General features: G+C 47.0%; 1 protein-coding gene across 4 annotated transcripts in view; it reads right to left on the bottom strand.

The window, feature by feature from the left end:
* Positions 1-26,911, bottom strand: part of TTC7B (tetratricopeptide repeat domain 7B) — a 204,657-nt gene that overhangs the window by 157,986 nt on the left and 19,760 nt on the right. For 3 of the 4 annotated variants that reach the window (XM_084792571.1, XM_084792568.1, XM_084792569.1), the window contains exons 2-3: positions 24,415-24,569; positions 20,636-20,804 (exon numbers count right to left, since the gene is read on the bottom strand). In XM_084792571.1, coding sequence (XP_084648697.1) covers positions 20,636-20,804; positions 24,415-24,569 — 324 coding nt within the window. Of the gene's footprint in view, positions 1-20,635; positions 20,805-24,414; positions 24,570-26,911 lie in introns of those variants that run through there. The other variant, XM_084792570.1, reaches the window with a different exon arrangement.

Here is a 26,911-nt window from a genome sequence, read left to right as displayed (position 1 = left end):
CATTACACACTGTCATGGCTCTAACGCATGAGTCTCTATGCATTAGCCTACAGCTATAATGGCCAAGAATGTGGGCTGTGAAGCCAGGCTCCTCTGTGTGTGTGTGTGTGTGTGTGTGTGTGTGTGTGTGTGTGTGTGTGTATGAATGTTAAATAAGAGGCAGGCAGATCTCTGTGAGTTCAAGGCTAGCCTGGTTTACAGAGCAAGTTCCAGGACAGCCAGGGCTAAACAGAGAAATCCTGACTTGGAAAACAAAACAAAACACCAAAAACCAAAAAAATCTACATGAAGACAACAGTGCCTGGCACATGGTAAGTCCTCAAAAGTAAATGAACAACTGTGATGCTTATCACCTGTATCACTACTGCCTTTAGGTAACAGTGCTGGAGACACTCCAATGGAGAATTAGATCCACGTCTCTGTTTATCAATTTGTAAACAACAGCTTTACTGAAATACTGTCCAAATACTATAAAATGTATTACAGTATATAATTCAGTGGAACATGACCTGCTAATCCCAGAACATTGTCCTCACTCCAAAAAGAAGTCCCCATCAGCAGTTCGGTGCCATCTCCTTCTCTCAGACCCTGGAGGCCACTTTCTGCCTCTATGGATTTGCCTTTTCTAGGCAGCTCACAAAATGTAATCATATAGGATGTGATCTTTTATGCCTGGCTAGACTTAGGAAGATGTTTTCAAGGTTCACAGTTATTTAGCAATTATTAGAGCTGCATTACTTTTTAAATGGACTTAAAGTACACAAACATAAGATTAACCATTGATAAGCTGCATTTGGTATGATACTGTTTGACTACTATTATTAATTTCCAAAACCTCATTTTGATTCCCAAATAATATCCCACAGTGTAGAAATGGTTCACTTTCTTTATCCATTCATAGACTGCTAAATTCTGGATTGTTTCCACCTCTTGTATTGGAGAGTGCTGTCACAGTCTTCACGCACTGGTTCTCAGGAGAGCCTATGCTTGAGGTTTCTGGGCTATCTAGCAAGGTTTGGAACCAGCGGATCACGTTGGGCAACTCTTTTCTGTTGTGCTATTTTAAAGCTTTGTTTGAAAAAAAACAAACAAACAAGAAACAAAACACATCTACAGAACTATATATTTTCTGGGAGAAATACTGAAGTTAAAAAAAAAAAGGTGGGGGTGGGGGCTGTGAGCAGACAGCTGGCTTTGAACCCTTCCTTCTCAGTTCGATTGTCCTGTGAGTCAGGGGCATGCTGACTAACATCTTGGAGTCTCTTTCTCCTTGTCATGAGTACAGAATGACACATGTGCCAGCGACAATGCCAGTGCCTGGCATTCAGAAAACACTGAGCAAATAGTCACCACCTTCATTAGCAGGCATCTTCCTGGTGCCAGTGACAATTCTCTTCTTCTTCTTCTTTTTTTTTAAATGGGGTATCTAAAAATACAGGAAAGCCTCAAGCAGAAAACAACCATCGCCCACATTTCAGCCCCTCAGAGTTAATCCCAATTAGCACAACTGCCACAGACCCTGAGCCCACGTGTGATGCCTTGTCACTCTGGTCTTGGCTCATTTGCTCCCAGAGAAGAGAAGATGCATCACGCTACAAAATGGAACCCATGCCGTCCATCCAACTACAGCAAGGGTGACAGTGACTAGAGGACACAAGCAGTCCTTGCCTCACTGCACGAAACCTCAGTGAGCCGCAACTAGATGAGATGCCCTAGCTGGGATGGACTTCTCAGAAGCTATTCTTCGAACAATGTAAAAATAAATAAGTAAATAAATGGCGGCAGCAGATGTGACTGACAGTATCCCTGAAGAGCTCAGAACAGGGTAGGTAAGATGGCCAAGCACTGAAGGCACCTGGTGGAAGAAGAGAGCTGACTCCTGCCAGTTCCCCTCTGACCCCTACACACAAAGACACTAAATAAATAAATAAGCAAACATATATATTTTAAAGTTTTAAATACAATTCAGAACTGACACCTCAGCAGACCTCCACTTAAAGCTCTGTCCTCCACCTTTCTGTGGACCCCCTGAAGTCCTGTTGCCTCCAAAAGGAAAACCAGTGAGAAGTCGACCAACACAAGCAACATTAAATATGAATGTAGGTCAGTGGCCGTAAAAGGGCTTGTGCTCTTCTTACAGCATCTAAATATAAACAGGGAGCTCTGACCAGCAATCTGAGATGTGTGGCCATTCCATACAGCCCACAACGCCCCAGCACAGTGGAACCATGACCTCTAGAGCAGGGAAGGGGGGTGGGTGTCACAGGGGATGCACAGCTTGCTAGCAGCTCTCCTGCCATCAAGGCCAGACATCACAGCCCCCTCACTCCCCACAAGCACTATTCCCTACAGCCTGGGCTTTCCACTACAGAAAATCAGCACACAGGAGCTCCGCAGTGACCCACTTCTGCCATCCACAGTCACCGCACAAACTTTTCTATAAAATTACTTCCCCCACCACCACCTAAAGCGTTCTCAAAGCTTCAGATACAGAAGAACAGCTTCTCAATGAAAAACAGTGGCGTTTCTATGCTCTCCCTGTCTGTCCTCTCTCTGGAAACAGGGAAACATAAGCTTAGGTGGTTTAGGCTGTGCTGGCTCTCATAGTGTATTAGCAGGGCCCACCCTGATTGCTGACTCAAAGAGCTTCCTACTTCAGTAGCTGCTTGGGACACAGGCCAAAAAGACCAAAGAACTGTCTGTTCTGCAGCCCCAGGGCCTTACCTAGAAGGTCATGGTCATTTGTCAATGTGCAATTCCTAAAGCTTAAGACATGATTCCGTCACTTCAAAGAACCTGTCAAGAAACGCTTGAGCTTCCACTTGGGCGTCCTTAGGGCCATGAACTTTTCACCAGGGAAGACACAGGGCACAGCTCCCTCCCACCAGCGCTCCACTACCCAGGCACAGGCTTCCTTTCCCTTTTCAGAGGTCCCCGTATAAACCCAGACTCTGCTGAAGCTGTCCCAGGCACTCTTGGCAGACTGGTCCTCACCTGAGACGGGTAGGTAAACCTGGGTGCAACCTGGTTGCATTTTACCCAGGCTGTGTGTGCAGCTTCCTCCTAGAGAGTCATGTGTCCCTGGACCCTCAGGTTAACAGAGAAGCCAGGCAAGCTGAGCTTTCTCCTTGCATCTCTGAACCCCTGTTTAATAGCATAGTGATCCGGATCTCCAAGACTACAAGTGCTAACTCGCCTGTAGGACAGTACACCAACCTGCCTTGTGGCGGGGCAGGGACCAAGAGGTGCTAAGACACAGCTAACAGGCAGATAATTGGAGTAGGGTGTGGGATGCACCTGGAAGGGAGCGACTGCGCAAGAGCAACAGTGGTTTCTGTCTGGGTCTTGACGGGGCTCCTGCGACCCCTGGTGGCAGCTGCCTACACAGCTACAGAACGACCTCTGACGTCACAAAAAAAACCATTGATCCTAACAGATGTGGCCCCATCATCTTACTATAGGATTCTCGGTTCTAGGTATTGAACGTGTCCAGAGCTCCAAAGTACCCAGATATCCTTAAATTAAAAGTCTGAGGGCTGTCTGCACTGTTTAGGAAAGTCTGTCTTTCCATAACCTCCTGCAGGATCTACACTGGTTCTAAGAGCCACTGCTCAACACTTTGACGCAACCAGGCAGGACCAGCCTCTGTCTCTAAGGGTCTCCAATCTCAAGGTGACACAACAGTGAGGAGGTAGAGTGATGGATCTTCCCCCACCAGCCTTCTTAAATGGAAACCCTACCTATGCCAGTCTCTAGGGTACCAAGGATCAGGGGAATAAAGGGCAAGTGCTTAGGCTGTGTTTAGAAGGAGCCTTATATATTGTAATCACCACCAATAACTCAGTACTACATTCCAGAACCTGGTATCCAGTAGTCCCTCCATAACCCGAGGTCTTAGGAGGTTGCAGTATGCTCTGCACAGAAGTTGCCACCTCTGCAGGTCACTGGGCAGGGACAGCCAGCCGAAGTGGGATTCAGCTTCCTGCTCTGCACCCTCCCCAGCTCACTATGGACAGCTACACTCTATGCCACACTGCAACACCCTCATTTTCCACAGAACAATCTGTGCTCTGCTCCCGCCCCCAAGAGAGCTCAGAGCTTTCCAAATATGGGGGTGTGTGTATTTTCTTCTTCCTCATTTCCACAGCATCAGGAATATCTGGGGGAAGAAAATGAGCACTAAACATGGTTTGGCAGCCGCAAGCGACTAGAAGGGGTTGTGACCAAGCAAGGCCTGCACTAGGGATCCAATCAGTCAAAACACAAGAGACAGGCCAGGTGGCAGCCCACGTCAGGCCAGCTTTGTGCAAGTCTGGCCCCTAAGAATCCTAGAACAAGGACATAAGTGACTAGCACACAGTGCAGGAGCCAACTCCATTACAGAGGCCCTTGAGGCAAACAGGGTGAAAGGCAGTCCATAAACCCTAACGGTGAGAGTCGGCAGGAGAGGAGCTACAAACCAGATTATATGTCTCAAAGCATGGCCAAGACCACATCTGTGCTCATCTGAAATAGACAGAAGTCCAAGCACACTGAGAACCCCTTACTTCTGATTTAACAACTAGTGTTCATCACCAGCTGTGTAGGCCTGCACGCCAGGGCAAAGCTTTAACAGTCTCATGCAAGCAGCCTGTGAGGCAGCTCGATCCCTGGTGCCAGTGCATGGACATAGGGCAAGCAGCTCAGACATGGTGCAGCTTCAATGCCCAGCCTAGAGCACGAGACCACATATTTGCTGATTGCATGAATTAATTAATTATTCACTCTAGTTGGAGAGAGGCAAGTGGCAGAGGTGAAATAATTAAACAAAAGCCAAACTAGATTGTACTAATTATAAATAGAGGTGGGGTCTGCAGGCAGCCGCAGTGTCACTGAGGGTGGACCCAGCTCAGGGAAAGGAGAATAAAGCCAAGCTGGAAGAAGACAGACCCAGTTAGGGAGTGGGCCGGGAAGAGGTAAGGGCAGGTGAGTGGGCGGGCAGGCAGCCTGGAGAGGAGGGTGGGTGAGACACAGTAGGATATGTGGCCAGCCTGGCCATCTGGGAGCTACTGGCCACAAATCTGGAAAAACAGAAAACTGTGTGCCTACATTTAGCAGAAAACTCACTGAAAACCTAAGCTTTGAACATAGGGAAACTCTTACTTTACTGTTGACTTTTCCATGGTCCAATTTAGATTTCAGCTTGACTTGTCCTGACACTCGGGTCACTGCCTATCTGCTGCCTTCATCGTATGTGGACACCACCTGCCACAACAGGAACTACACAGAGGGAAAGTTCCCTAACACTCAGACACCTCTTTCCCTAGACCAGAGCCCTAGCGAGCACTTTACCCACAGAGGGCGCTGCTCCCAGCGGGGAGCACCAAGAGCCTTGTTCTCCTCTTCCCCATGATCCTCTGCATGACTGTCTGCCACCCCACCTTAAATGCAGAGAATCCTTTGATCCTCATCAATAAACTAGCAGCCTAGAAACCCTTTTAGGCTGAACAGGTTCCCAGGACAGCACTCCCAGGTGATCAGAATTCATCATCTCCACTCTAGGCCTGCAACTTTCTTGTGGATAGGTAGACAGCCCTCCTGTGCGGTAACTGCTTCAGTTGACCCCCGTCCAGCGGGCTGAGGAGCCACCCTCATTCTTCTGCGCACACTCGCTTGCCTCACTAGCCCTTCCACACACTTACACTTGTCCCCAGCACCTGCCACCTCTCTTTCAAATACCTCCAGTTCTGACACATCCGACCTGGCCTTAGTGCAGGTGCTGTACTTGGAGTCTAGGCTTTGGCCGTGTGTATGGCTGTATCTGCTAGGACCGATAAGGGCAGAGGAAGCATGTCACTCTTTGAAATGAAGGGAATTTAATGTTTGGAAGTGTCTGTATGAGTGATAAAAAAAGATGAAGGAGAAAAGGCAACATGGCTACCCACCCAGCCCAGAATCCAGCATCAGCAGGAAGCTGCTGCCATCACAAAAGCTGAAAAGGCCAGAGGAAGGAGGTGGAGTTGAAAGAGCTCAGAAGCTGGGGACATTGTGTGGGAGCTAAACAGAGAGGGACATTTCATTTGTCAGGAGCTGGACATACTGTGACTTTTCTCTCGCCCTACCCCATGCCTTCCAGCAATGCCTCCTGGCGGACAGAGCCAGGCACAAATAACTGCTGGCCTGGGAAACAGCCAGCAGAAGCAAGAGCTTCTGAAACACACAACCCAGAGGACAGACCAGGCCCCACACGCCTCCCTCCCTCCCCTACAGTCTTCGAGTCCTTCCTATCTGTTCTCTGCCCTGTGCAGAAAGGCCATTCTTATACATTCAATCAAGGCATTCCTCCTGGCTTAAAACTTGCCAATAGTTGGCAGCTTCCTGGCAAGAGAAGCAACAGAATTTTTTCATTAGACTGATGCTGTCAATCAACTGCATGTACAGAAAACACTGTCTGCTTTGACTATGACGTATACTGAGTCTGCTTTATAACATGGGCAAGCTACTATCAAATTATCACTGAAGGATGAAATGCAGAGTAGTCACTAGAAACAAGCACGGTTATTTGCCATTATTGAGTGGCTCAGAGCTCCACTGAGAAGATGCTATAAAGCTAGCTACATGGTGCCATTTAGCTGGGTGGTGCGTAGCTTTAATTCCACATACTCAGGCAACTGAGGCAGGAAGACTGAAAGCTCAGGCAAGCTTGGGCAACAGAGAGAAACTGTCTCCAAAATAAAGTCAAAACAAACCAAACCCACCATCACAAACCCCAATGCCAATAAATGCCATATATAGAACAATGTGGAGAGTTGGTAAGGGCTATTAAAGTCTAAGACAATAGAGCAACTAGAAATTGAATTAGCAAGCAAAAACCTTCTACAAAGAAACCCCAGGTGCATTTGCATGTCTAAGAAAAGTATCCCCAAGAAGCCAAAGTGGAAAGAATGGTTCACAAATCCACCTTCTGACATCAGCCTCTTCATAACTGAAGCCCCCACCATAGGGACCACGGGTGTCCTGTATGAATGCAGATGTAGAAATCCTCAACAAGATTAACACACCAAACCCAGCTGCACAACCAAATCGGACAGATGCCAGAAATACAAGACTGATCTAACATATGGAAATCACCATACTAAAAGGATGAAGTACACAAATTACATGACCTTCATAATGTGGGGGAGGGGGGAAGCGGGGGATTCTCTAGCACACACAGGTAATTTTTATCTATTAATTAATTTATTTTTTACTTATACAATGTTCCGCCTGCATGAATGCCTGCATACCAGAAGAGGGCACCAGATCTCATTATAGATGGTTATGAGCCACCATGTAGTTGTTGGAAATTGAACTCAAGACTTTTGGAAGAATGTTCTTAACCTCTGAGCCATCTCTCCAGGCCACATAAGTGATATTTAAAAGTCCAGAAAACTAAAAATAAAAGAGAGCTTCTTGGATTTGATAAAGGTCATAAATGAAAACTCAATAGGCAGCCTAAACTTAATCACAAGAGACTGAAGGCTTCTCTCTACCACAAGGATATCTGTTCTGGTCACTTCCATTTCACACCATTAATGAGAAGGTACTGGAAGTACTAACTGATGCAACTGTGCAACAAAAAATAAAAAAAGGAAGAAATAAAGCTGTATTTTCAGATGTCATAATGTTATATATAAACACTAAAAAATCCTTTTAAAACTATTAGAGCTAATAGAGTTCAGCAGGGTTATGAAATATGAAATAAGCACAAGAAAACCAGCTGTGAAATTTCAGTGACACTGAGCAATCTCATAATGAAATCAGGGAAGCAATCCTACTTATAGAAACATAAAACATTTACAATAAAATGTTGAAAGGAATATAAGACATGCATACCCCAAAACCCTGGACAAAGTGTTTTAAATGGAAGAAGGCGTTCCATGTTCATGGATTTGAGGATCACAATACCGTTCAAATTTACTTACAGACTCAACAGAGCCCCAATCAAAAGTTTCCTGCCCTAATCTACAATCTGTCCTAAAATTTACATGGACAAGGAATTAAAAGAGTTTAAACAATCTTGAGAAGGAAAAATAGATCAGAAGACTTCACAAGTTCAAAGCTTACAAGGCCACAGGGATAATGACCACGCACTAGAAAGGATAGACACAGTGGCCAATGGAGTCCAGAGATGAGCAATCACATTTGTGTTCAGCAGTAAGGATGGTGAGACAATTCAGTGCAAAAGGAACAGTCTTATTAGCAAATGGTTCTAGAACAACAAGAATTCCATGCACAAAAGAATGAATTTGGACCCTACCCTCATAAAAATAAATAAAAATTAACTTACAATGGAGTTATGAGACCTAAGCTTATTAGTTAACACTACAAAAGAAAAATAAAATAAAATAAAGGAATAAATCTTCACTACCTTGATTAGGCTATGGTTTCCAGATTAGAGACCAAAAGCATAAAAACACTGTACTTAACAAAAACCCAGCTTTTGTATTTCAAAGGACACTGCTGGGAAAAAACCTCTACTATTACTTTGACATAGGTGCACAGTAACAAAATTACTCTTAATAACACGCTGCTATACCCATAGACCAGAGAATCACTCAACCCTCATTAGAGAAGCTTCTTGTAACATGGGGTAGTGAGCATGAGACCCAATAGGGCAATGTGCAGAGTGAGAGACTTTGGAGCACTCAGCCCTACAGGGGAAGGCTTTACCACATCCCTGCCCTCAAGGCTCAAGGGGATGGAAAGGTTCTAAGAGCCAGGAGATGACAGATGACTCTAAGGGCAGTGTCTTCCAAACACAGCAGGTCTGAGCCATAGGAATTCACAGAGAGTGACAGCACAAAGACCTGCACAAGTTCAAACCAGACAAAACCGCACCTTGGAGGAAAGAGAACACAAAATCTGTCCTAACACAGAGGCTGTTTGCAACTGATAGCTGCTGGGTAAGGGAAAATCAGCGAACTGGGGGGGTGGGGTGGGGGGGGCACACATCAACCAGACTCAGGGGCAGGCCTCATGCCAGCACAAAACGGACTCCATGGTTTGTTTGGTTTTTTGTCTGTTTGAGAAGAACATAAAGTTGTGTGGGCAGGGTAAAGATCTGAGAAAAGTTGGGAGAGGTGAACGAATATAATCAAAATATGTAATATTTTTAAAAGGAAAAGAAGAAAGTTAAAGACAACACAGATTGAGATGAAATTTTTACATACTGTTCCTCAGCAAAATGATCTAAAGCTAAAATGTAAACAAAAACTACTGAAGCTCAATTTTTAAAAAAAGAGGAAAAGGAAATCATCTGAGTAGATCACTCTTCAAAAAGACACAAATAAATGACAAAAAGTGTGGCAATGCTCAGTGTCATCAGTCACTGTGAGACACAAGCAAAAATCTCAGTGAGATAAGTCTCACATAAAGGTCACATCAAAAGGTCAGACACAAGGATTAGAGAGATGGCTCAGTGGTTAGGAGCATCTGGTGCCCTTTCAGGGACTAAAGTTTGATTCCTAGCACCCCCATCAGGCTCACAACCTCATATAACTCCATTCCAGAAGAACTAGTGCCCTCTTCTGGCTTCTATGGGTACTGTACTCACTCACATGTACAAACTCACACTCAGGCACATACATATACTCATAATTTAAAATCTAAATAATTTTTTATATGACAGACATTAATAAATGTTGATGAGGATATGGAGAAAACAACCTTCGCAGAGGTGAAGCTCCTCTGGGAAATGGTTTTCAGTTCCTCAGAAGAGTAAACTTAAGAGTTGCCCCATGCTATAGCATATACTTCTAGGCAAATGAAAAAACATGCTCACCCCAAATCTATACACAGCTACTTACAGCAGCATCATTCTTTTTAAAGATTTGTTACGACATTTATGTATTTATTTGTGTGTATGCACACGCATACCACAGCACACATGTAGAGTTGAGGACATATGCAGAAGTCAGTGCACTTACCACATGGGTTCTGGGGATTGAACTCAGGTTGTCGGGTGTAGTGGCAAGTGCCCTTACCTGCTCAGCCATCTTGCAGGCCCAATAGTATTATTTTTCATAGCCAGAAACCCAGTGCTCACCAACTAAAGAGACTAAGAAAAATATGTGATTTTTTGTGATATTCTACAGTCTCACTATAGAACATTATAAGCCATAAAAAAGAATGATATACAAGAACCTTGAAAGCATGCTAAATGAAAGAAGTCAGACACAAAAAAAATCTTGTTATAAATTTATGTTATATGAAATGTCTGGATTACGTAAATTTATAGAGGCTGAGTGCATGGAGGTTAAACTAAGGATGTTGAATGGGCTGGGCACTGAAAGGTAATTGCTATCTAATGAGTATAAGTTTCTTCTGAGAGGTGATAAATTTTTCTCAAATCAGTTGGTAATCGTTACACAACTCCAAATATACTAAAAACTGCTGCATTATATACTTTAAAGGTTGAATTTTATGGCAAAATATGTGAATTACATATCAATAAATCTGTTACAAACAAACAAAAGACAAAAATCCTAGGGCCAACAAGATGTCCTGGTGAGTGAAGGTGCTTACACACAGTCCTGACAACCTGAATTCAACCCCAGATCCCATAGGATGTCAGGAGAGGATCAACTCCTGAGTTGTCCTCCAATCTGCACATGCGCACACATAAACACACTCACAAAATAGTTTTAAAGCTACACAGAGAGTATCTGAAAAGATGTCTTCCAGCGTAGGCAAGGTGGCACAGGCATGTGACACAGTGCTGGCAACACTGAGGAGGCTGCCCCTCACAGGCACACAGGTTGTGCTAGTCAGCTTTCCATTAATGTGATAAACACCTGAGGAAACCAACTTAAAGGAGAGATGTTTTCTTGTAGCTACAGACAGAGGTTTCAGCTCAGGCTCACCTGGTCCCATCATGTGGCCTGTGATGAGCGGTGACATCTTGGTGGAAAGGGTACAGCGGGCTAAGCTGCTTACTGCATGATGCAAGGAGCAGGGACAAGGTGTATCAGGCAGAGCACTCCCCTAGCCACCTCCCTTTTCTATCTAGGCCCCATTTCCTATTTTGCATTATCTCCCAACATAGCTCCACCTGCTGGGGCCCAAGACTTCCACACACGACCAGGAAGGATATACCATATTGAAATCTGAACACAGATCTGTCATTCTACAGAGCAATCTAGAAACTTTCTTGTGACACAGAATCTATATTTATGGGAACTTTTGAATGGAGGCCACGCGGAACAAATACAAAGACCAGGATAGAAGGGTGCACCTGGCTGTCTTGGGGATTGGTGAAACCCTAAAAGCAAGAGTCACATGCAAAGTAGAGGCCTAAGTGACACCTTTCTCACACAATAAAAGAAAACCCGAGGAGCTCCTAACAACTACAGAAATTATCTGTTGTTGGGAAAGGTGTTCTAGAACTCTAGCAAGGCAGAAATATACAGGTCATGGAGCAAAGTAGAAAAACCCAAGTATTGGACAAGTATGGAGAGGTTCTGGGGGACACAGTAGATTGCCAATAGCTTTGTCTCTGGGGAGACGGTGTGTCCATGTCCTTTTGATATGTCTACAAGCTGGAAATATAATACATATACATCTTGTGTACATTGGGGGAAGGGTCAAGAAATCAACCCCAGGGGCAGGGGAAGCACCATCCTGCTCCTAGTTAGACCTTTGACCCAAGCAGAGAAGTGTGTAAGAGGGCAAAGCCTTCACTGATGTGCAGATGTGAGGTGTGGGAGTGATGAGGCAGCTATCGAAGTCACCTGCTACTCCCAACCCCTGGTGAACTGAGGTGACACTCAAAAAAAGCCCTTCGCTTGACCTGCATTTGTATGTTTCAAAGCATCTTCCCGCTCGTCTCCTTTGGTGGTCTCTGACTCTTGTTATAGTATTGTTAGGCCCATTTTGTAGGGGAAAAAATGAGAGTTAGATTAAACTTCTTACAAGTCACAGAATAGAATCAGAAGGGAACAACGCTCAGGGCCTGACACCAGGATCTCGTGCACAGGACAAACCCACAGACTCTGGAGTCCACGAGCCTTGTCTAGAATCCCAGCTCTGCACTGACCAGATCTCTCAGCTTCCTTGCAGGGACTGAGAGTTCCTAGGACAAGTGCACTCCTACAGGTCTGATGCTCCCCACACCTGCTCTAGAGCTCTTGATAAAGGCGAGTCCACGGGAGCTGTGATTGTTGCACAAGTTTCTGTAAACATATTGACACTGAGTGCTCATCATTTTCCACCTAACTGCCCAAACCCTGAGGCCAGGCAGATGTGGCACGTCCTTCAATCCTCCACACTGCTGTTCCCCAGGACCTCCATTTCTACTGGGTAGGTCTGCTCCCTGGGCCACAGCGACCCTGTTGCAAGGCCCTCCCTGTTTTGCCTGTCATGGCTGCCTCAGTGGAGAAAGGAATTAGAAGGCTCAGGGCCTATGAGGACTCTTACTCAGAAGAGTCACTACTGTGGACATCCATCAAGGGCATTTGCCCTCTCCCCCTGAAAGCGGACTACCCTCATCTTCACAGGCTCCACGCTGGCTCATTCTGGTTGCAATACATACATCAGAGGATGCAATAACTCCATAAGGATGGGAGTGCAATCTTGCCAGGCCCAGCAAGACTCACTGAGAACCTGGCTGAGTCCTGAGAAATGGGGCCTAGAGCTGCTCCACTCACCTCCAACTTAACTGGGAACTGCCAGGAGGGCAGACGACCAGAGTCAGAGAGAAAAAGGATCCAAGTCCTTGAGTTCTGAATCCAGATGCCACTGAGGTCTAGTGGGGTCAGGTTTTCTTCATCTAAAGAAGTCTTGGTAGAACTTCAAAGGTGTCTCAGCCTGACCTGAGGTCCCCTGCTGTACACTGCCCCCTTGTGTATGCCCAAGGCAGAAGCTATGGTACACTGTCCACAGAGTCCTGCACAATGCAGCATTAGCTGCTGGCTTTAGATTGCACCAACTCTTTCACCTCCTTTGTGCATGGAGCACACCTGTGCATTTCACCTGCACAGCAAGCAGCCACTGCACTGTTCTAACCAAATCCAAGACTGTCCTCAGATTCTCTACTGTCCCTGCCACCCCTGTGGAACCTCTACTTGCAAACAGGGGCAGGCTGAAAAGGTGAGCTTTGATAGTCTTTCCTGGGACTGAAGCTGCAAGCTAAGCACGCAGCCAGCTGGCCCATTAGCCCAGCCTACAGCCCAGAGAGAACACTGACTACACCAGCTACCTGGATGCTTCAAGCACAGACTTGGCAGCCTGGACCCAAATCCCACCACACCTAAATCCTTTCAGCAGCCAAGAAGAGAGCTTCAACCGTGACCTAGGAGCATCAAGAAGCCTGTCTCCATTCCTAGGAAAATCAGGACAATTGCCTGGCAACACTATTCCGGGAGGGAAAAATAAGCTTTGCAAGGAAATTCTTTGCCTAAGCCCACTGTTGGTGTCTCATCTCTTCCTGACATATAGAATTAGAATATGCTAGAAGGCAAAACAGCAAATACACTTTGACTGTTTCATTTTGTTTTGAATTGAGAGAGAAAAAATCCTAATCACAGATACATGCTTCCTTGGTGATCTCAATGTGTCGTCTTTAGAGCATGGCAATGTTCAAGTCACAGCTGCTCTTACATGAATTCCCAATTCAATTTGTCTTGAGCATTTTTTGAAAGCACCCATGTGCCCACAACTAAGGAAACTGTGGTGAGAAATGAACAATGCCTGATGGGTGAATGCCAGCCATCAGTGGACTATCTCCATGGTGAATGCCAGCCATCAGTGGACCATCTCCATGGTGAATGCTGTCATCGGTGGACCATCTCTGTGGTGAATACCAGCCATCAGTGGACCATCTCCATAGTCAATGCCAGCCATCAGTGGACCATCTCCATAGTGAATGCCAGCCATCAGTGGACCATCTCCATGGTGAATGCCAGCCATCAGTGGACCATCTCCATGGTGAATGCCAGCCATCAGTGGACCATCTCCATAGTGAATGCCAGCCATCAGTGGACCATCTCCATGGTGAATGCCAGCCATCAGTGGACCATCTCCATGGTGAATGCCAGCCATCAGTGGACCATCTCCATGGTGAATGCCAGCCATCAGTGGACCATCTCCATAGTGAATGCCAGTCATCAGTAGACCATCTCCATGGTGAATGCCAGCCATCAGTGGACCATCTCCATAGTGAATGCCAGTCATCAGTAGACCATCTCCATGGTGAATGTCGTTCATCAGTGGACCATCTCCATAGTGAATGTCAGTCATCAGTGGACCATCTTCATAGTGAATGCCAGTCATCAGTGGACCATCTCCATAGTCAATGCCAGTCATCAGTGGACCATCTCCATAGTGAATGTCAGTCATCAGTGGACCATCTCCATAGTCAATGCCAGTCATCAGTGGACCATCTCCATAGTGAATGCCAGTCATCAGTGGACCATCTCCATAGTCAATGCCAGTCATCAGTGGACCATCTCCATAGTGAATGTCAGTCATCAGTGGACCATCTCCATAGTGAATGCCAGTCATCAGTGGACCATCTCCATAGTGAATGCCAGCCATCAGTGGACCATCTCCATAGTGAATGTCAGTCATCAGTGGACCATCTCCATGGTGAATGCCAGCCATCAGTTGACCATCGCTATGGTAAATGCCAGTCATCAGTGGGCCATCTCCACAGTCAATGCCAGTCATCAGTGGACCATCTCCATGGTGAATGCCAGTCATCAGTGGACCATCTTCATGGTGAATGTCAGTCATCAGTGGACCATCTCCATGGTGAATGCCAGCCATCAGTGGCCCATCGCTATGGTAAATGCCAGTCATCAGTGGGCCATCTCCATAATGAATGCCAGCCATCAGTGGACCATCTCCATAGTGAATGCCAGCCATCAGTGGACCATCTCCATGGTGAATGGCAGCCATAAGTGGACCATCTCCATGTGAATGCTGTCATCAGTGGACAATCTCTGGGGTGAATACTAGTCATCTGTAGATCATCTCCAAGATGTTGACTTGGCTGGCTCTGTCCTGGGGGCAGGCTCCTCAAACACAGCAATTCCAGGAGCTTCTCTTTGTTGATAGACAATTTGGGTCTGGCCTACAGGCTGATCACACTGAGTCAAAGTGTGAAGATACTGTGCTTTCCAGTCAAGACTGGCTAATTCACAAACCTTTTGAACATGTCTTCTGTTTAAGACTGTGGCTCCCAAGCTTTGGAGAAACTGGCAGATTTGTGAAAAGCCTGGGCTACAACTCTCCTGACCTCTGTGCAGCCCATAGTGGAAGGAAGATGTCCTAGTTCCTTCTCTCATTCTCCACCTCACAGACAGGTTCCTCATGCACACAGTGGGTAGTCAGGGAAAGGGAATAGGGCAGGGATCATTCTCAGCAGTGAGGCAGGTGAAAAGGCCTGAGACATTCTGAGAAAGGGAGCACGTTCATACTTAGCTGTCACCTCCTCACTTCTATTCCTCTTCAGACACTGGCAAGGAGCAGAGAGGTCTGTGAAATCTGCAGTCTGTGGAGAAGGCTAGGTAGCACCACAAGATGGGCCCCAGGACCCCGGTTGGGAGGGGACGTCAGAGCAGAGGAGCCCAGCCTAAGGATATTTCTCCTCCTCTGAGAGACCTCCTCAGCAGCAAGTTCCCAGCCCACTCCTGAGGAAGAGCTACGTGTGGCTGTGGGAATATCTGCCTCTTGAAGAAACATTTCTTGAACTGACTGCAGATCCCACCATGAAAGGCCTTCTGTGATGAAATCATTAATGCAGACTCTTCCAAGTCAGTCCTGGGCAAGACTAATGAGATTGAAGCATCCAGGCCCCACCAGCAGGCAACCCTGAGCACTGGGCACGCCCCTTCCCTAAGCAGCTCTTCAGGCCTCATCATCAAAGAATGTCCCTAGAGATTTCCCTCCAACATAGCCAGGAAGTAGGACCAAGAGCAGCAGTGTGTTCACGCAAGAAACCAGCACCTCTCTCTGGCCCCTAACTGGATGTTCCTTAGGTTACCAGAAGAGGTGCGTCCACTTGCGGTCAAGCCCAAGGGGCACCCTGGAACACAAACAAACAACACTGGCTCCTCTGCCAGGCCCTGTGCTGAGTGCTCTTTGCTCTCATCCTCCACAGTAGGAAAAGCAAGAGTGGTGAGATACAATCTCAGAGTAAGATCCTTCAAGACCTTAGGAATCAGAGCAGGGAGAGGAGCTGATGGAGGGAGGGGTTCTGCAGTATGCTCTCTCTACCTAGGGCATGCCACAGACTGAGGGAGCAAAGCTTCTCATCAAAGGATTCTTCTTGGGGCAGAACGATCTTAAGAGCTGGAGGATCATGGAGTTTGCTGTGAGACTGTCTCTTAGTGATATCAGAAGCTACACCCATAAAGTCTCATCAACATGACTGCCTGAACATGAGCTCAACAAGGATGACTCCAAGAGACATGCCACAGTGGATGCGCAAAAAAGAAGGACTCAAGCCAACACCAGGAACTACGGATAACTAAGGAATGCTGAGAGTGGAAGAAATCGCCTTCCCGAGGGAAAAGCATGTCAACTGGTTATCCAGTACCAAAAGATCAGCTCTGAAATACACACACACACACACACACACACACACACACACACACACACACACAGAGAGAGAGAGAGAGAGAGAGAGAGAGAGAGGTCATATTTAGGAATATTTAGGAATCTGTCTGTCTGTCTATCTGTCTATGAGTGAATACTGTGTGTGTGTGTGTGTGTGTGTGTGTGTGTGTGTGTGTGTGCGCGTGTGTATTTTTTTACATAACAACAATCAATGAAAAAAAGGCCATGAGTTTGAATGAGAGCAAGGAGGGGTAAATGAGAGGGTTTAGAGGAAGGAAGAAGGGAGAAATGATGGAATTATAATCTTGAAAATAAAAGAAAAATGTCAAAAAATGGAAGGAAGGAAGGAAGGAAGAAAGGAAGGAAGGAAGAAAAGAAGGAAGGAAGGAAGAAAGGAAATCCCCCTAGGGCTGAAGAGATGGCTCAGTTGAATTCTAACCAACTTCAGTTCCCCACACCATGCAAGGAAGGTACAGCTCTCCACTCATCTGAGGTCAGATCTTGGCTCAAGTTCTTCCTAGCCGAGGACCCTGGACAACTTATCTACCCTCCTACATGCAGGTTCCCTCCTCTGTAAAGTGGAAAGAGCAATGGTCAGTCTCACAGGGTACTATGAACTCCAAGTAAAATGCCCAAATGAAGAACAAAGAAGAGTCAGCATCCCACGGACCGTGGGGTAGCACTCCTATAACCCTCACCCAGCATCCCACGGACCGTGGGGTAGCACTCCTATAACCCTCACCCAGCATCCCGCGGACCGTGGGGTAGCACTCCTATAACCCTCACCCAGCATCCCACAGACCGTGGGGTAGCACTCCTATAACCCTCACCCAGCATCCCGCGGACCGTGGGGTAGCACTCCTATAACCCTCACCCAGCATCCCACGGGCCGTGGGGTAGCACTCCTATAACCCTCACCCAGCATCCCACGGGCCGTGGGGTAGCACTCCTATAACCCTCACCCAGCATCCCACGGGCCGTGGGGTAGCACTCCTATAACCCTCACCCAGCATCCCACGGGCCGTGGGGTAGCACTCCTATAACCCTCACCCAGCATCCCGCGGACCGTGGGGTAGCACTCCTATAACCCTCACCCAGCATCCCGCGGACCGTGGGGTAGCACTCCTATATCCTATAACCCTCACCCAGCATCCCACGGGCCGTGGGGTAGCACTCCTATAACCCTCACCCAGCATCCCGCGGACCGTGGGGTAGCACTCCTATATCCTATAACCCTCACCCAGCATCCCGCGGGCCGTGGGGTAGCACTCCTATAACCCTCACCCAGGCTCCTCTCATCTATTCATTTGGAGTTGTGGCCCACCAAGGGTTCCTGAGAAACAACACTGGCTTCTGATCCTCAGTAGCATTCTCTGGCTCAGAGAGGAGCTTCCAGCCATGCATTCAATGGCATCTGCTATCTCTGGGAAACCCTGATCAAGTAAGCCCCTGTGACAGCACGGAACACCTAAAATGTGTGCAGATACTTCTGCCTATAGTGTGCGCAGGTAGCACAGGGAGGGATAAAGGCTGAAGACATGCCTAGCCAAGGGCCCTGCACTTAGCTGAACCTGGTCTTGCCCTCAGCAATGAGCAGACAGTTCTTCCTCCATTTCCATAGACAACAGGGAAATGGAGATTCACGCACTTTTGATTTTAAGACAGAAATGATGAACTCTAAAACCAACAAAATACACTCCTTACAGGAGGCTTCTGGTCAGCAAAGCACACTTCTGATTTATAATACTTTGGGCATAGTCAGAGTCTTCCCCCGAAACATCTCTAGGATCTTGGTTAAGAAACACAGCCAGTACCAAGAATCTCAGGAGCTCCACGAGAGAACTGGCTTGTCTTTGGGCATCTCCATGGTAAGTGGGCAATGCATCTGTGATTGTCACCTCCAGTCCTCTCCCAGCTCTCCACTAATATGTTTAAATTTTTTTCATTGTATTCTTCTATGTGTATGAATTTTTTGCCTACATATATGTATGTATGTATATATGCACCATGTATGTGCCTACTGATGTGTGCAAGCTACCATGTGGGTACTGGGACTAAAAGCGAGGCCCTCTGAAAAAACAGCAAGTGCTTTTAACTCTCCAACCCCCACTAACATTTCTGTCATACTATGTCAGGTAACATTTTAAAATAGATAGAGAGATAGACAGACAGACAGACAGACAAAAGATAGACGAATGGGTGGGTGGATAGACAGACAGATTACATAATCCTTATAACCCACAGAGACTTTGACAAATGGGAAAACTGAGGTACAAGAGCTGTAAAACTTCCACACAAACACTGCCAGTGTGTGACAGTGACTATGCAGGCCCAAGCAGTGGGTAAGAGCTGCTGCTCACACCGTCATTCTGCATGATCTCTGCAGGTTCTCAACATCTGGGTCCTTCAAGGCTACTGCCGTTTCTTCAAGGCAAAGTGACCGTCCACTCTCCCAATATATGTGTGACTCTGCATGTGCCTGCAGATGTCAGAGACTAACCAGAGCCATGTGTCTTACTAGGTAGTCAAGGTCTCAAGAGCCAATGCCAGTCTTGTATCTAAGTGCCCACTGCTAACCACATTATTACTCAGGGACTACAAGACTGAGCTGGCAGTGCCCTGCAGACAGACAGTCTTCTGTCTTCCACCTTAAGACAGAGAAAAAAACCCTAACCTCTGATGCCAAGAAGGCCCAGAGTCACCCATTAGGCCTAATGAACAAACCAACTCCCACCAGGCCCCAGGTTGGTCAGTTAACTGGAAATTACCTAATGAAGATTTGCTCTCAGTATAACAGCTGTGCCAGGCCTGGAGGAGCATCCTCCGTGTGTGCACACACAGCAAGCTCTAGCAGCCTAAGACCCGTGAGGGGGTGCACTGCACCAGAGAGAGAAGAGGGTGCCTATATGGCTTAGTGCCTAGGTCCCCTGCTTATTGGACATAGGCAAACAAAGACAGATGTTCTAGAGACCCAGGAGACAGCCCCGTCAAGAGGAGCGGCATCTTTCTCCAACACACAGGGATGGTTAGATAACCAGATGAGCCCAGCAGTCCCAGAGGCGCCAGGGACCTGGTGAGGACATGAAGCCCGCTCCAAACCTCCTAAGTAAACCTCAGGCAGTGCTGTACAGGAGGGAAGAGTCAGACAGGCTGGACCACCTGCAGCCCGCATCTCAGCAGCATGCAGGTCGCCTGCCCCCTACCCCCATGCCAGCCAGTCAGGGTGTACCTGGGATACACCAACAGGAGGTTGGAAGCAGAAGTGAGGCTTCACACTGTCCAATAACAGATGTCATAGGCTTGGGAAGCCCTTTTCTGAGTGTCCTTCTGTCTGGAAGCATTCCTAGACCTGACTCCCCAGAGCACATGCTGCTGCCTCTGAAAAAGTGCTACTTTCTCGGCCTTCTTGTCTCGGGCTGGCATTAGAGCAGCATTTATTGAGCACTGAGTAGGTCCCAGGTGCCACAGCAAGTGCTTTCTGTACATTATTTGGGCTCCGCTTCATAACCATATGACACAGATATGACAGGGAGGGCTCAGCAGCTTGGCAGTAGCACCAGCCAGACAGCAGAACCACCACCTTCCATCCTTCTTCTCCTCACGGGACTGCATCCACTCACACAAGACCGCAAGCTGCTTCACGGCGGGAGAGAGCAGCTACACATTCTTCGTCCCTTGGATGCAGACCCTTCAGAGGGCTGATGCAAAGATGACTATCGATTAATCAGTTGGCCTTAAGCACAAATGTAACACTAACAAATAAAAATATGGTTGGCCCTGTGGCCAGGTTACCTTATGAAGTGAATTCCTGTATATGCTGTGCAACGACTTAATTACCAAAAAAAATCACTGCATAGATGGTATAGTATCAAGAAACTTCACCAAAACGTGAAAACTATAGAACTGAGGTCCTAAGAAATCAAGATGTTATGGGCTTAATGCTACCCAGAATGTGCAGCAGCACTGACCCCGGGGGCCTTGCTGAGACACGTGACTCGCCAGCCAGGAGCACAAGGGACAAACAAGGGGCTGGGGGCAGGGAAAGCAGAGTCCTCACCTTTGGTAGCATAGGCTTCAGCAATCATCCGCAGCCTGTAGGGAGGCACGGCTGTCAGCGGCAAGTCATCAAGGCCCACCCGGGCATAGATGTTCAGGGCTTCCTTATAGTCTCCTTCCACATAATTAAGCTTGGCCATGATCAGATTGGATTCTTGTAGGAATTCTGACTGGAAGAAAAAAGACAAAACAAAACTCCTACAGTATTACATGCAATGTTCCCAAGGGCCTTGCTATCACTGCAGGAAACCCCAGAGCCTCACAGGGAACCTTCAAATGAATGCTCATAGCACTATTAGTCACAAGAGTCTTAAAGGGCAAGCACCCTGTGTCAATCAAAACATGTGCTAGTCATAAAGTTAGTACTGTCATAATAAAAAAATGAATTATTGATACATGCTACTACATGGACAAACACACAAAAACATACCAAGTGAACAAGAAAATCAGAAAAGGCCACATTGGTGAGCCAATGTCCAGAAGGGTCAAATTTATAAAGTCCTAACTAAGAGAGTGTGCCTGAGGCTGACACCAGGGAGTAGGAGGATGACTACTAAGGATTAAGGGCTTTTTTTTTTCTTGAGGTAATGAAAGAAAATGTCTGAGAACTGAGAGAGGTGATGGTTGTACAACATCATGAATACACCAAAATAATGTCTTCCACTTTGAATGGTAGTCAGCTCAGTATGTGGCTTATACCTTAATATAGTTATGATAAAGCAAAATTAAATAAAACCCTGCAGCTCCTCACAGGCCTGGGCTGGATCAAGGAGGAAGAAAGCTTCCATGGTAAAATAAAGAATGCAAACACTTTCTTGAAAGAGGGAGATGCCTGGCATCCAGGTGGCTGTGGAGCTGTACCCACAGTGAACCCAAACCATACCAGGCCAAGATTTCCAAAGCTTGCAAAGGTAGAGCAGACCTTTCTCATGAAGCCGGTCATGGCTGACCTTTCCCGTGAAGCCGGTCATGGCTGGGAAGCTGAGGTCAGTACCAGGGTCCTTTTCTTGAGACTGATGGCTGCGGCAGCAGGGGGTCACCACCCCCCTATCTACTTACCAGCCTCGTCTTCTGACTGCCTCCCCTACACCCTATCAGCTGAAGAAAGAGGAAGCACGCAGCTACCCAGATAAAGAAACATCCATTGCGCTCTCCAAGGACAATGTCCTTGTCCAGCGCTGTGTCTCTGAACTCAGCTATCCAAGGCTAAGTTGATGTGCACCCAGAAACCTGTAGCATTAGTGGGTGGATGACAAGCACTCATGAGCACGTGGAGCAGAGCAGAGCAGCTATGCCAGCCAGTGGCTTCCAGGCAATTCTCAGAAGGCAGCAAAGGCACCGAGTGCCCTGCAAAGATGGATGATGGATGGGGAAGCCATGAGGGCCAGTGGCAGCAGCAGGAGTCAGGAGTGATCCAAGGAAGACACTTCTGTGAAAGAATTCAGAAGGGTATTTGAAGACACAAACTAAAGCACACTGAGGAAGGGAGAAAAGTGTCCCCCACTACAGCGGCTCTCACTATCAGAAAGGTTTCCTACCAAATCCTCTGGAGCCTTCCCCAAACCTCTGGAACTTGTGTTTAATGGGGATGGAAGTTGTATTTGGGAAGATGAAAGGGCTGTGTTTGTACCACTTTCTGTCACTGAGCTACATACCTACAAATGGTTAAATGAGAAACAATTTTATGCTGCATGTATTTACCATAAGAAAAACACAGTTAAAAAAAAAAAGAAAAGAAAAGAAATTCAGCTGGGCAGTGGTGGCACAAGCTGGGCAAAGGTAGGTGGATCTGTGAGTTTGAGGCCAGCCTGGTCTACAGAGCAAATCCCACGACAGCCAAGGCTACACAGAGAAACCCTGTCTCAGAAGAGGGGGCGAGGAGGGAGGGAGGGAGGGGGGGAGGAGAGAGGAGGGGAAGGAGGGAGGGGGAGGGAGGAGATGGGGGTGAAGGGCCACCTGGATCAGTGCAGGCGGCCTGGGAGGACCTCACTAGCTGAGTCCACCCCTAGCATTTAACTCCCCTGCTGCAGGGAGAAGAGGCAGAGCAGAGCCTGGGACGCCATGCTGTCCCTAAGCACAGCTCTCTTGTCCTCTGACATCTGGCCCAGGTCCCTCTCAGCTGCATTGCCTGCTGGCTCTGCTCTTTTCATGTCTGGAGCCACTGGAGACACACTAGACTTATGGTCAAGGAAAGAAGCTTGACCAATGTGAACATCCAACCAAAATCTGTGCAACTCTAGAACATTCTTTTTAAGTCAAGGGAAGGTAACAAAAAACAGCAACTGGAGAAAAACTCAGCAGGCAGTAAGGTATCAGTCAAGGACACATGCCCAATGCATTACAGTACAGGGTTAAAGAGCTTCCACATTTGAGCCTCAGGACAATCCTGAGAAACAGGAAGTCAAGTGAGGGTAAGGAACTTTCCAAGATCACATGGCTCACATGGCCAGTAGAACTGACTCTGGAATTCCAACAGAAAGGTCAACCTATTTATTACCTCCTAGGTAATACATGTAGACAAAGCACTAATACACATAAAACAATAATTTTTATGTTATTTTAAAAAATAAAAAAATAAAAAAGAACATGGCCTCTCTGGGACTGAGAGTAGGAGGTATGCACAACAGACAAGTACAAAGGCGGGAAGGCAGCCCAGGAGGATCCTGGGACTGGAAGAGAAAGATGAAGGTAACTTATCAGATAAAAGGAAAAGGAAATCATAGCTTCCAACAATCGCTAGAAACTGCTGCCCTCAGTGGAAAAGGGATTCCAGGAAGGTTAGAGCAGGCTGGAGCTGCGAGCCATCAGCTAAGCCAGTGTGACCTTGGTGCTGTCAATATGGCAGGATCTCGGATCCTGCAGGAGACGAGCCTCCAGGCACACCCGTGCGGGCTATATGTAGCATCTGGGCATGCCTGTGATGATTAGTTGAGGTGGGATCTTACACTGTATAGAAAGGAGAAAGCTGGCTGAGCAGCCATCACTCTCTGCTTCCTGACTGTGGATGTGACTAGCTGTTTCAGGCTCCTGCTGCACTTTCTGGCTTCTCTCCAAGGATGAACTGAACACTTTCTCCCTTGAGTTTCTTCTGTTGGGGTATTTTATCAGACTGCCAGGAGAAGAAACTAATGATCTAATGCACTGAGAGCGATATCAGGACACAACAAGCGCCACACTCCAGGAGCAGAGACCAACGGCAAGCAAGGAGAGCCAGCCTGTGTGAAAGGTAGGGGGAGGGCCAGCTTCACAGGAAATGCACAAGAAATATGTGAAAAAGAATAGACTGGACAATAAAGACAATAGAGAAACAGAATGAATGGAGGGGCAGTGCCCAAGATGGCCTGGACCAGGACAGGGAAGAGCTTGCCAAAGATTGGGGAGGTCCCTGGCTCCCTCCTACAATGAGGCAACGCCTAGCCTATTGGCACCAGCTCTGGCCACATGACTTAAATAAGAAGCTATGCACTAATATTCAGTTATAATTAATAATGGGACTTTGTTTCAAGTCTGGGGGAAATGTTGCCCTCATTCAGAAGGATGTAGCACTGCAGACTCTCATCAGAGAATTGTATAGGCTGGGAGCCCCACAGGCCAGCCAGCCTAGGGTAGATGCACTGAACATGCGTGGAATGTGCCCGCTGAAAATGACAACCCCAGCACTATAGCATGTGCTCCAAGCAAAGCCTGTTCACCAGGCATCTTTCTTAACCCCACGCTGTCCCCAGACAATGACAGCAGCACCACCCCCCATCCCTTCTTGGTCCCAGAGGCCCACCGTACCTTGAGGTTCCCTCGGTCCAGGGCAGCAGTCAGATGCTTGCGCACTTCAGTTAGCTGGGGTCTGGGGCCCCGGGGACTGGCTCCCTGCCGCAGGGGCTTCTCCTTCAAGTGCTGCTCCAACTTTGACTCCCCTAGGAGAAGTTCAGCCATATCATCTGCAAAACCAAGCAAGACAGTAAATGGGAGTAAGAACGGCCTGTGCTGGAAAGCCCCAGGGACCTCAGGACCTCATGCTCCAAGGTCCCAGGCTCCTGGCGAGGCCCTTTTGATACCTTATAACCTAAGGTTGGGTCTATGTGAGGGACCGCTCCTTAGCAAGGAACATTCCAGCAGTGTTGGCTCAAGCACTCAGTCATTCCTTCACCATATATTTACAGACTCCAGAAAGATGGCTACATATTAATTTGGAAATTCAAGTTTAGGAAGGAGAAAAGAATTCTTCTATGAGAGTAAAACATATGTATATATGTATAAAATATATACAAAATCCAGTGTTATCTATTTCTAAGAGAAGGACAGTGAAACTCCTGCTCTGTCAAAGTCTATGGCCTTGAGTATGGACAACGAGCCTGGGGGAACATCTTCCTAGTCAAGTTCTTAGAGCTTCGTGACAGTGAGCTGTCACCTATACACCTACACAGTGACCACACCTATACAGCCTGCCTTTGAGGAATAGCTCATAAAAACACATTTTGTGTAGGTAGCTATCGGCTCCATGCCACGCTGCTGGTTAATTTGCATTAAAAAGAGGTCAGGAACAGCTCTTTAGAACCCACACATCCTGACTGCTCTGGATGAACCCAGAACAACTCATATACCAGCCTGACTGTGCTGTATCTCTGTGGTAGACAGACATAGGAATGCTAACAACATACAATCAGTTTGAAAAGGTCTAGAAGGTCTAGAAAACCCTATTTTTGCTGGGTTCTAGGGGGCCTCAGCTGGGTCTAGTGGCCACAATGGACTTTAGGTTGATTTTGGGTCAATATTCTGTTCATAGAATGAAGAACAGCTTTGCCTGTACTGCATAAATTTACAATTCAAATAGTCACCATAGGGGACTCACTAAGATCTGGTGGCCAGCCCACCACAGGCCTAGTGCACTTCGCCTTTGCACCAGACCACCCAAACCGCAGGTGCCACAAGCTCCACACTGCTCTGTCTATCCTAAGGAGCTAACTCCTCAGTGATGCGACTGGAGTCCCAGGAGGAGTCAGCCAAGCCCAGGGCACAGCTAAGCATAAGAGTTCCTTAGATGTTTGTAAAGACAACCAATGTCTTGTAACACAGAAAGTCGGGTGGCCAACAGCAGCTTCCAATGCCAAAGGAAAAGGAAGAAATGTCTGCAGAGGGCACAGAGCACTGGGGGTAGCTGGTACAGATGGCAAATGATGAAGCACCAGGCGGGTGGGAAAGCAGCAGCAGCAGCAGGGAAGGCTGCTTTCAGTTTCTAGAGCCAGCATGCACTTCACAAGGACATCGCAGCCCACTAGTCAATGTCATAATGGATAAGAGGTGACCACTGTAAAAGCATATCTCAATATTCATCACTATCACTATATGTGTTATGACTCCATAAAGATGCCTAAAATAATTATTAACAAGAGTGTCTAGTTACAAAATTGGGGATATATTTACATTTCTTTCATCTTTATAGCTTGAATTATGTACACTGAACAGAATCTTTGATTTATTAGTTTGTTTTTAAGGAGGTTCTCCCACTGACCCATCCCCACCCTGTAAGCTGTCCTGGAACCTGTGATATTCCTACTCAGCATCCAAGAGCTGAGATCATAGGAGTGTCAGTATGCATCAGGCCAGGCAGAGCTCAGTGGTTTTTATTTGAGGGTTATGGGGTTTTTTGTTTTGTTTTGTTTTTGACAGAGTCTTACTATGTAACCCTGGCTGTCCTTGAACTCACTATATAGACCAAGCTAGTCTTGTCTCGATTTCAAACTTACAAAGGTCTGCCTGCCTCTGCTTTGATGGTGCTAGGATTAAAGGCATGCACCACCATACCTGGCCCAGAATTGTTTTATATTACTTATAGGAAAACAAAAGAAAAAGATACACCCTTAAAAGCTGTGAGTTTCTATGCCAGGATATTTATCAATCAGAGTAATGAGAACTGATGGATTATTGATTACCAATCTATACCAACCCTTGTCTGTCTACTTTGCTTTTGCGGTCCTGAGAATCAAATTCTGGGCTGCAAGCATGCTAAACAAGAGTTCTACCATTAAACCCCTGTATGTTTTAAGGAGAGGGAGGGGGAGGAAATAAAATAGACCAATTCTGAGCCTAAATTTGATTTCAGACTGTTATTCTGGCTCAGCCTCAATATCTGAGAGGAGCAGTCTACGAAAGCGCTCTGTCCATCGGAGCTGATGACTCTTCCCACGGCCTCCCACAGCCCCTCCCACCTGCCCATCCCTCAGCTGCAGGGCCTAAGGGAGAATTCTCAGGTCTAGGTCTAGGACAGCTACCTGTGGTCACA

The sequence above is a fragment of the Acomys minous genome, assembly GCF_964271855.1.
Source record: "Acomys minous genome assembly, chromosome: 8".
Taxonomy (NCBI): Eukaryota; Metazoa; Chordata; class Mammalia; order Rodentia; family Muridae; genus Acomys; species Acomys minous.
Note: the sequence above shows the minus strand (reverse complement) of the source record. Positions and strands in the feature narration are given on the sequence as shown.